At 45.3% G+C, this 11277-nt stretch overlaps 2 protein-coding genes across 2 annotated transcripts; one reads left to right on the top strand and one right to left on the bottom strand.

Moving 5' to 3' along the window:
- Positions 1 to 80: 80 nt before the first annotated feature.
- eepd1 (endonuclease/exonuclease/phosphatase family domain containing 1) lies at positions 81 to 1885 on the bottom strand. Its single transcript, XM_085900163.1, has 2 exons — positions 1336 to 1885; positions 81 to 1203 (listed from the first exon to the last, which is right to left on the bottom strand). The coding sequence occupies exon 2, from the start codon at positions 1184 to 1186 to the stop codon at positions 701 to 703; it is 486 nt and encodes a 161-aa protein (XP_085756289.1). The 5' UTR covers positions 1187 to 1203; positions 1336 to 1885; the 3' UTR covers positions 81 to 700.
- trappc11 (trafficking protein particle complex subunit 11) lies at positions 466 to 10842 on the top strand. Its single transcript, XM_085900159.1, has 29 exons — positions 466 to 2579; positions 2793 to 2962; positions 3223 to 3293; positions 3385 to 3499; positions 3759 to 3858; positions 3996 to 4069; positions 4132 to 4228; positions 4440 to 4573; positions 4781 to 4922; positions 5015 to 5108; positions 5300 to 5379; positions 5436 to 5514; positions 5648 to 5702; positions 5772 to 5917; positions 6016 to 6077; positions 6685 to 6817; positions 7112 to 7242; positions 7444 to 7569; positions 7770 to 7951; positions 8040 to 8188; positions 8283 to 8404; positions 8544 to 8663; positions 8741 to 8806; positions 8878 to 9031; positions 9126 to 9237; positions 9392 to 9483; positions 9660 to 9793; positions 10150 to 10314; positions 10689 to 10842. The coding sequence occupies exons 1-29, from the start codon at positions 2376 to 2378 to the stop codon at positions 10731 to 10733; spliced, it is 3354 nt and encodes a 1117-aa protein (XP_085756285.1). The 5' UTR covers positions 466 to 2375; the 3' UTR covers positions 10734 to 10842.
- Positions 10843 to 11277: the final 435 nt, after the last annotated feature.

Below are 11277 nucleotides of genomic sequence, written 5' to 3'. Positions count from 1 at the left end.
AGTTATAACATAAATGTTTATTAAAATAATTCATAAAAGTACATCTCAAACCAGCAATCTCATGTGAAACTGCAGTCGATATATTGGATAACAATATTTAGGCATATATATGCATACCCGTCATATAAAACCTACAATAAGTAAATCGTAAATCTACATTCTTGCTTCCACGCAAGGAGACGCAACACATTCACTGACTGATCCGTTGATGCACGGAAAAGCAGTACACCCATTGACTCTTTCGCGAACAGGAATGTCAGGATTCGTTCCCTCACTGTTCCGTTCTCACGATGAACTGGAAATGCGAATCACTCACTCACTGATTCGTTCACTCACAGATTCGTTCGTTGGTGGACGGGAAATGGAATTCACGACTCGTTCGTGAACGGGAAGTTAGGTCATTTTCTTCGTTTTGTTTTACGGCTCGGTGGCACCAGCTTCAATGGGCATGACCGATACCTACTGGTTGAAGTCATATGAACTGAAAAAAGTAAAGTGATTTGTTCACTCTCGTTCACTGAAAAAAATGCGTTCTTTTGAACGAATTGTTCACTCACGAGCCAACACTAATGGGAGCAAGTCGACACGTAACACCGGAACACAAAGTCTGCTCCAGTCGAGGGAGGACAGGGGTTTGATGGACTTATTCCACCGGAAGCCTCGGGTACTCGTGAGCCAAGGGCGGCGGCTGTGTCCATGTTCATGCCAGAACACGACGGTTACAGGTCTTGGCACAGTGAGGACAAGGATTTGACCAACTTCGACTGGAGACCCAGATTTCCACTTTGATCACCTCCAGTTTGGCTCCCCCTATTCCATCGACAAGTGCCAGATCTTCCACTTTTTTATATCCACCAATGCAGTTGCGGTACCCGACGATATTCCGGGCAACAGTGCGGTTAACGCCTGGAAGAGTCATGAGTTCCTCCTCAGTAGCCGTGTTGATGTCGACACGGTCCTGGTTCATCAGCATGCTTCCAAAGTTATACGCGGTGCTGAATTTGGGCTTGCCGTTGCTGAAATCAGTGCGGTCTTTGGGGGGGACGGAGCGGTGGCAACCCAGACTCCCACCCTGGTTCATCCGAATGCTTCCAAAGTTACACGCCGTGCTCAATTTGTGCTTACCGTTGCTGAAATCAGTGGGGTCTTTGGGGATGGAGCGGTGGCAACCCAGACTCCCACCCATGACACTGGGTCAGCAGACTAGGCAGAGAGCCACGAGACAGAACAAACACCACAAAATAAGTCACTTGCCTAAATACATGGTTAATATCGATGCACTTTGTAGCTTCTAGGTTCTTTTTTTGTTCTTTTACAACTGCTGATTTTACTTACAAATCTTGCAACTACAGAGCAGCCAGAAGCTAGTCAGTCCCTAACTCCGCTTCATAAGACTGTCCTTTTATAAAGCAACTGTGGAGCTCCACACTAAATACTTTGCCCCCTGAAAAACTTCGATTAGACACTCTACAAATACTGACGTGACAACGCCAGTGCTACCTTTGGACTTAGCATGTGGAGGTTTGAGGGATACTGGTTGTGTCACGTCGAAGAAAGGATATGGGGATCGAAGATGCAAAGCCAATAATAAATGGTTCTCTTCAACGCAGTTCAACGGGAGTAGGAAGTACTGTACAGGTACTTATCTCATGTTACCCCCGATCACCACGTTTTTATTCATTGAAGTAGTACTGCGACACTACCCATTTATTCACGAACAAATTTTTTTATCCAAAAACCAAACAACAAGCGACCATCTCGCTTCTCGTGTCGCTCTCATCATAATCGAAGGCTCGCCACTGCTCAGGCAAAATGAGTGGAGATGCCGTAATTAGCGATTCAAGATGGCGACCTTCTGCGCATGCGCATTTCAGATCACGCTGGGGCAACAGATCGTGGCTTGACAGAGGTCACGTATCACGTCTAACTCCGAACCAAATGGGGGCGGTAATGCTACAAAACGTTGTTTTCCCAACCACGTAAGAAAAAGAAGAAGGGGGGGGGGGTGTTAAAATAACAAACAAAAAAATAACTAGCACACCCAACCCACGTCCCTCTTGACTCGTACAGCGAGCGTATCAGTCCTACTAGAATACGTTTTGATCGATCAAATGTTTCGGTTCTATCACTGAGATTGTTCTACCCGGCCGGTCGACGGTTTTCCCATGTAACCAATTGCTGACCGTGAGTCACTCGAGTGGTTTGTTTGTCCGTCGAATTGATCCTGGAAGACAATGTCATTCGGGTTGTAAACTGTTTTTTTCTCTGCCGCCGATCGTATAGTAATCGCGACGCTCGATTGGCCGAGTCATCGTATTTTGACATTACCATCCAACATTACATGTTGTCTCCGACGGCGTTGTTGAAAGTTGAGAATGGCAGGTCTGCAATGGGAGCTTCCCACAGAACTATGCTGCCGACCGATGGCTTTTGTAGCTCTCACTGGTTTGGACGTGGTGTATAATGCAGTGCATCGTGCCATTTGGGATGTGTTCAGCGCTAACCGACGAGCTGATAGGGTACCAATCTCTTTCAAAATCCTTCCTGGAGACCACGAATATCCCAAATGTCGAACCAAGGTTTGTCCATCAAGTTATTTCACAAGCTTATTCTTATCATCGACTCTTAAGCAAATACTGCCACGGAGTCTTCTCATAAATAATAATTAAAAAAAAATAAAACAGTTGTGACGTCGTCAATGTGATGTTGTTCTCCTTCCTGCCTTCCTGCCTTCCTGCCTTCCTGCCTGCCTGCCTGCCTGCCTGCCCGCCTGCCCGCCTGCCTGCCTGCAGCGTACATCATACGAGTGGTACATTCCCAAAGGAATACTGAAAACGACGTGGATGAACAAGCACCTGAACGAAGTACCGGCACTGGTTGTTGTCTTCTATGAATTGGATTGGGATGACTCTCAGTGGAAGGAGAAACAATCTGAATGTGCTACAAAGGTTGAGATTGTAAGGTACAATCTTTGAGAGTTTTGCTCGCCTTCATATAGCCTGGCAAACACAGTCAAATAGAACAATAATTACTGTACTGTCGGGTGTTTAATTTGATGGGTGTCATTGGTATTGACCAAATATGTGCTAAAGGAGCTTGTCTCCCTCCGGTAGTTGTAGCCACTCTAGTATTTGTTTGTAGAATTTCCAACATTTTGTTTTAGGAAATGGGAAGAGGCCCTTGGAAAGTATTTGACAATTCAGCTCAGCTCTTGTGTTTTAGATCCAGTCTCCAAAGCAGGAATACAAAAGTGGCTGTTGTTTTAATTCAAAAGAAAACACCTCTGCCTCCAGGTATGGACTTTGTCTCTTCATCTGTTTATTGCATTTAACCCCATGTTTTGTGTTTGTGTTACTTTGATTTTCTTTCTTTTTTTTTTTATAGGAGAAGACTTGGTGGCATCTGAAAGAGCTGCAGCCATTTGTCATGCCTGTGATCTTTCCGGAAAGAGTCTATTTGTTCTGCCGCATACTGACCACCTGGTTGGTTACATTATAAGGTGAGAATTATAGAAATAATGAAATAAAGCGGACATGTGACAGCCAAAACAAAAATAGATCTCGTGCCGTGCAAGGATGGAAAATCTTAGGCCGTTCAATACCGCGAGATCTCCTTGTGCTGCGGTTTGTCCCATCCTTAGTCCCCCCCCCCCCCCAAAAAAAGGAGAAAAGAAACGAAAACATTGGTCACATTGCTGGTTGAAAAGTGGCAATTTGCAGTCAATTTTGTTTTGAAATGATTTCTGTCTGAATGGGTAGGTTGGAGAATGCCTTTTATGAACACGCTCAGACGTACTATTACAATGAAATCCGCCGAGTTAAATCGCATAAGGAGTTTCTCAACAAGACGACACATCAGGTATGGATAAAAATGGCAAGTTTGAGGCTATAACAATGTTTGGAATTAGGTCATGTTTTGAACGAAAGCTGTCATTTCAACAGGGATGCCATGACTTCTTGTTTCAGTTTGTGCACTTTTTGACTTCCTTTTTCTAGTTGCTATTTGTACGACACCAGTTCAAAATCGCTTTCTTCAGTGAGCTGAAGCAAGACACCCAGAATGCCTTAAAGTAAGCGAGTCTTTTGTAAAAGGCATTTGACGACGACCTTTGAGTTTGCTCTTTGCTCGCAGGCACTACAGAAGTGCCTACAGTCTTGTCCACGAGCTCCGAGCGCACGAGTCAAATATGTTGGAGATCAAAACTTTGGCTGGATTCCTTAATTACAAGGTGAGTGAGTGAGTGAGTGAGTGAGTGAGTGAGTGAGTGAGTGAGTGAGTGAGTGAGTGAGTGAGTGAGTGAGTGAGTGAGTGAGTGAGTGAGTGAGTGAGAATCAGTATTATGGTCAGTAATTTCTCTAAGTTGGCAGCTCCATTTTCCTGCCTGCTGTGTTTGAATGCGGTGCTGTGGAGCAAACATCCAATTGTTGTTTCCTTTGTAGGTGTGCCGCCTGTGTTTCCAGCACAACACTCCACTTGATGCAATTGCCCAGTTCAGAAAGCACATCGACCTTTGTAAGAAGAAGATTGGTAGTGCCGAACTGGCTTTTGAACATGCTGCGTGGATGGCCAAACAGTGAGTCGCACACGCCCACGCGCACGGCAGAAGTCCTATCAATTTATGAATTCATTGAAATGATTCCAATGGCTCCAGCTAACATAGATAGGATCAGGCGTAGAAAACACATTGAAGAGTTTTTGAAAAGTATGTACCGTCTGTGGTCCCCATTGATGAATCAGCCAATCATAGTGACTGCTTTATTGGAAAACTGTGTCCTTTCAGGTTCCAGTGCTTTGGAGAGCTGTTTGATGATGCAATCAAAATGGGTCTGCCCCCTATCCAGACACAGAATCCTGGCTTCTACTACCAGCAGGCTGCCTACTACAGCCAGGAAAGAAAAAGACTTGCGCTTCAACTCAGTCAGGTGAATTTTCCACTCTGACCCCAAGCCATTTCACTGGCTTCTGGCTGTGCGGGCTTGAAAATGGAGCCATCACCCGATTTGATTGGTCGTAGGTCGGCGCCATGCATTCGTCATCCGACCCTTTGGAGCCACTGAGTGGAGGACTGGACTACTATGGCCAGAGACCATGGAGACAGGGACACCAAAGTAAGCCAGTCGCACAGTCACTTCCAAAAGTATTGGAACAGCGTGCTCAATTTGTTGACCTCGCTGGCTCGCATACATTGGGAATGGTGAGGCGCATATTCAATTACTCGAGTTGAGTTGCGACTTTGCCGGTAGGGAGAATATCATGAATTTGAACGCATGCTTTTCTAATTCAGCGTTTGCACGTTCAGGTATCGATCCTCCTGACTTGGACAAAGAGAAGAAGGGAATTGTGGCATTACAGCTTCAAGAAAGGGATATCCTTCATTCTGTAAGTACACGCCGAGGTGACGTGAACTTTGTTTGACATCGCTGCGGTCTTTGCAGGAGCTGATTATAACGCTTCTCAGCAATGCGGTTGCCCAGTTTAAGAAGTACAAATGCCCAAGAATGAAAAGTAATCTCAGTAAGTACCATTTGCAACGCTTCCGCTGTACCGTTATGAACGAGTCACGATTGCGACTGAATACAGGAATCGAAACGTCACGATTATACCACTTTTGCTGTACTTCATTTGTTTTGCATTGTTTTTTTCTTAGTGGTACAAATGGGAGAGGAGTACTACCATGCTCAAGATTACGCCAAAGCTCTCAAGTATGTTCCTCGGCCGGCGGGAATTGGATTTGAATGATGAAAGTGAGCTCAATGTGCTTGTCTTTTTAGACTGTTGGACTACGTGATGTGTGACTATCGCACAGAGCGTTGGTGTGGAATCCAGACGGCCATATTAAGCACAGCACTTCATTGTGCCTACCTGATGGCCAGTGTTAAAGATTACATTGTATTCTCCATGGAGTTATTGGGCAGAGGTAAGCGCACCCTATAAGAAACAACTATGCTGAGTTTATTTCATTCCATACGAAATATGCATCTCTTCTCTGGGAATGTTTGTCGTCTCCTGTTTCAGCGTCAACACTGAAGAAGGAGCAAAAATTGAGGATTGAGCACAATTTCACACAAGTTCTGAAGGTGTGTGTGTGTGTGTGTGTGTGTGTGTGTGTGTGTGTGTGTGTGTGTGTGTGTGTGTGTGTGTGTGTGTGTGTGTGTGTGTGTGTGTGTGTGTGTGTGTGTGTGTGTGTGTGTGTGTGTGTGTGTGTGTGTGTGTGTGTGTGTGTGTGTGTGTGTGTGTGTGTGTGTGTGTGTGTGTGTGTGTGTGTGTGTGTGTGTGTGTGTGTGTGTGTGTGTGTGTGTGTGTGTGTGTGTGTGTGTGTGTGTGTGTGTGTGTGTGTGTGTGTGTGTGTGTGTGTGTGTGTGTGTGTGTGTGTGTGTGTGTGTGTGTGTGTGTGTGTGTGTGTGTGTGTGTGTGTGTGTGTGTGTGTGTGTGTGTGTGTGTGTGTGTGTGTGTGTGTGTGTGTGTGTGTGTGTGTGTGTGTGTGTGTGTGTGTGTGTGTGTGTGTGTGTGTGTGTGTGTGTGTGTGTGTGTGTGTGTGTGTGTGTGTGTGTGTGTGTGTGTGTGTGTGTGTGTGTGTGTGTGTGTGTGTGTGTGTGTGTGTGTGTCTCACACACGCACCATATACAACAATTGACTCTGGGCCATTCTTGTGGGCAAACTGAGCATCCATCTTGTTTCCATTAGAACAAGACACCTGATGCTGAGCCTCAATGTGATCACGTTTCAGCTCAGGCAGCACAGTCACTGTGGAATCAATGCATGGCCTCTGCAGGCTCAAATGAATTCATAATTGATGTGCAGGACTACATACCTTTCAGTAAGTATCTAGATTGTCAAATGAGGGAAAAAAAAATCACAACTTTACTGCTGTTGATTTTTCACATTAAAAGTGCGACACGACAATCAATTCTTTTGTTGCTGTCCAAATGCGGTGCTATACGCAGCCATCCCTGGTTTATCGCTGACAATTGGTTCCAAGATAGATCCCTATTCTTACCGTCTCTGCACGAGACTTTAGCGGATGTATACTTTGTTTGCACATCTTTTAAAATGGCTGCTTTATTCGCTCCGATTTTTCTCTCAACTCAGCGTCTCCTCTCTTTGGCCTTAGTTCAATGTAAAGCCAAATTCCGCTCTCCCAGTTTCCACGTGGATGAAGTGGTCCGACTGCAGGTGTTTGTGCGGGCCGACTGTCCTCATCCCGTGTCCTTCACCAAACTGGCCGTCACCCTTAACAATCAGGTACGGGAGAGAAAATCTCTGCAATCGCTCTCAGCCGTCGGCCGTTTCGCCAGAAATATGATCACCAAGAGTTCACCGTCATTCAAACGGCAATTCATTCATTGGTTGACCGACCTGATATTCCCAGACTGTACAGATTCTACTGGAGTTTCTCCTAACTGTAAGATGTCCTGGATTCAAAGTTTTCCTTTGTGTTTGTAGGAATACAATCAGCGGTGTGTTCTGGAGAGCTCCAGTCAAGAGTGCAAAAGTCTTGTGCCTGGGAAAACCAAATGCTACAATTTCAGCTTTGTGGCAAAAACCAAGGATGTTGGCAAAAAGGTGGAGGTGAGAAAAAGCCATGCGTGCTGTTAGCAGTCTCGATACATCAAAATGGGCATGTGCAAATGATCAATTGTTTCCTCGCGTGTACTGTACAAGCACGTGTTGGCGGCAGGCAGCCTGGCAGGCAGGCAGGCAGCCTTTTGTCTGAGCACGTGTCTGTCTTGCTTGCTTTTCTGCCCCCCCCCCACCACCACCACCATCAGATGACGGGTATGGAGGTGATGCTCGGCAGCGCCACCGGTCGCTCCGTGTTTCTGAGATGGAGAGGGGCGGGAGGAGACGCAGCCACAAGCCACGACTTCTTGCCGCCGTCTAACAAATCATCTTGGCCTGACCAGGAGGAAGACCTGGACTGGGATTGCATAAGCATCCTACAAAGTACCATGTGAGAGTGACATCATCAATCTGGTTCAAGTCCACATCAAATTCATCAATTGTGATATTTCCAAGACTGTATGTCACGTGCTCTCCAGGATACTGTCTCGGGTTCCAAAGATCCATGTGGACCTGAGTCATCGGCCTCCTGCTCTCACCAATGAAATGTACTGCATTTCCTGCACTGTCCAGTCACTGGAGGAGGGCGTGGCCAAGGATGTGAAACTAACTGCAGGACTCAAACCGGGTAAACGAATAACAACATTGCATGGTCAGCTCATCCTACTCAATCACTTGATTTGACCTGAACTTTGACAAACATTTCCATGTGTTGTGGTTAGGCCAAGATGCCAATTTAACTCAGACTACACGTGTGACGCTTGATAACTCCAACGCTTGTGATGATAACACACCTTCTCTGCTCCCTGACATACTTCTGGGGGATCTGAAAGCAGGCGAAAAGGTTCACACTTGACTTTTGGAAGTTACTGCTCACCCCCGCGTGACTTTCCCAGATACACGACGATGTCTCATGATGCAACGAATATACCAAGTTCAACAATCATACAGATTGGAAGTTTCTGTCTGACTTTTGTTTCTAGCTGGACAGATGTGTATATGTGTCATCTTTGACAACTGGACCCAGGCTCTTGCTGTTCCACATAGCTTACAGTATTGATGTCATTGTGGATGGACAACAGATAGAGTGCAAATGTCAGAAGGTAACAGAGCCAGGTTTTTGTTTTTTTTAATAAATGCACCACTGTCGTCCCTTCATCTTGTGCTTTACGCCTTGCAGGATGTAAGCATCACCATCGAGACATTTGTCCCATTTGAAGTATCGGCCAACTTTCTCTCCACCAAGGTATGTCACTTTATTTAGATACAGTGGAAAATGAATTCCGTTCTAATCACCAACCATTTTGTCGTCTGCAGTTTGAGCCCCTGGAGCAGGTCACAACGTACCTTCCCTTTCTGATGTTAACAGAGATCCGCTCGTCGTCCCCCTGGCCTCTGCTCTTGGCTTCCTCATCCCTGCAGAATATGGGAGTAACAAACGCACAACAGCATAAGTTCCAGTTACAGGATGGTACGTTCATTCTTTTCTATGACGTACTGGCATTTTGGTGTATTAGTTGCTTCCCACGAAATGGCATGCTTTTACTTTGTGCTATTGCGTTCAGTCATTCTGCGGAAAGATGAGTGCGCAACCGAATGTTTCTGTCTTCGGAGTCCACCGCCGGCCGACAATAACAACACCGTGGCAACTGGACAGTACGTCATATCATGGAGAAGGTACGCCCATGCACCCGCACCACACCACACCACACCACACCACCCTGTTGAATCAATCCATAGAGCAATTGAGAAATGCTTTTGCTGTGGTGTGATCAAATGAAAACATTCACTTGGACTGAGGCTCTTAATTGTTGATTGCAATTCTCTTCAGACATTCCTCCAGCCCAGCGAGCCCTCTCATCAGCACCACGGTCACTCTGCCACCTGCCTTTCTGGAGCCGCTCCCATTTTACATCCATGCTGGTTCGTATACTTTGAGCCATACTGGCACACAGCCATTCATTATTCTCTCCTATGTATACATAGAGTTGGGCTGATTTTTAAGGGACTGTGGGGGTTAAGCAGGTCAATGATTCACAATCAACCCAATGGATCAATGAACGAGTCACTCTTTTCAGCCTGTCTTCATATCGCCGTAGATATCCCTCCCTTCGGAAGAGTCCGAGAGTCCCTCCCCGTTTGTTTCCACATCGAGAACAGAACAGCTGTGGTACAAGACGTGCAGATAGCTATTGAACCATCTGAATCCTTCATGTTTTCTGGATTGAAACAGGTATGATGATGATTGCCTTGGCTCTCACACAAGAACTGGGCAAATCCCTGGCAAGTGAAAATGACTGAAGGCATGGTTTGGGCCTGGATGGATGAATGGCCGGATGAATTAACTTTCATTCCCTTGGGTTGACCTGGCTAAACTTGGCACGATGATCTAAACTGTGTGATAAATACGAAAAAACTCAAGAAAGGGCCAAAAATAATGAGAGAAAAAGCCGCTTCCAGAGTCTTACGGCTCATACAAAATGTAAATCAGTGTTGAGTGTTCTGGTGCCAGAATTGAGCTGTCTGTCCCCAAATGTGTCTCTTCCGCTCTTGATCTTCTCTCATTTTTTTTTCTTCTTTTGTGTGCAGGTGCATCTCCGTATACTTCCTGGGTCAAAACAGCAGATGCTATATAACTATTATCCACTGCTTGCGGGTTACCAAATGTTACCTCAACTCCGAATCACTGTGGCCCGCTGTACCACCAATGCGTGCAACCTCAAACGTTTCCTCCCCCATCGCATCTTTGTGAAGGTAGTAGCAAATACATATGTTGGAATAGCCATAACATCATAGCCTGTTATATTTAGCCATGCGCTTTTTTCTAGACATGTACAGCTGTAGCATGAGGAAATCCAATTTACTTTGGCATCAAAATACTCAAATCCCAACTTATTATTATTTAATTTAATTTGAAGACATAAAAGAAAAAAAAGTAAACTTGTGACCAAATAATTTCCCCCCATCTGCCGGTTCCCATTGTAATATTGTAACAAAGCGAACATGGTTTATGCTGTTATGGCTAATGCACAATACTGAATAAAAGAGGGCACAGATTTAATTGTTCTTTGAATATGATGATCTCCATCATAGTTTTAATATGAGCACTCTTTTGTATTTAATTGCAGCCACGGAGCAAAGAGTTGGACAATGACTCCATTGCTGCAGCTTGAGATGTGACTTTTATTAACATCTAAGAATAAATCATTGCTTGGATGTCCTTTGTATGATTTGACGTCAGAAAGACACTGGCATTTCATTTGGGTATTGTGATTGTTGTGATGTTGATATACTGTCCTGACAAATATCTCATCATGAAAATAATCCCCCCCCCCCCCATTGTCGGTAGAATAATAGATCATATAACATTCAAGAGCCATTCTTATAATCCTCCTACATGAAGAAATTTGACATGGCTGTGGAGGTTGCAAATCGTGAGTGGGCACACAAATTGCACAGGAACTCATGACCAGAGACACTGTCAAGCGGCGCTCGCTGGTATATTTTGTCCCGGTGCTAATAGTAATTACCAGGAGGCTGGCTGCCTTCTCTGCAAGATTGCAGATCTAAGCCCCCACCTCCAGGCTTTCTACTCTTGTTCCCTCTGCCGAGCCTGTGTGATCATGTGTGACTTTGCAGTCTTAACTCGAATCAACTCCTACGTATGTACAAAGAGTGTCAGAGAGAAGGGAAAGCCAGTGAAAGCAAGAGAAAGGT

Source organism: Syngnathus leptorhynchus, chromosome 20, assembly GCF_054491065.1.
Source record: "Syngnathus leptorhynchus isolate UIUO chromosome 20, UIUO_Slep, whole genome shotgun sequence".
In the NCBI taxonomy this organism is placed as follows: Eukaryota; Metazoa; Chordata; class Actinopteri; order Syngnathiformes; family Syngnathidae; genus Syngnathus; species Syngnathus leptorhynchus.
This window is presented reverse-complemented; position numbering and strand designations above follow the sequence as displayed.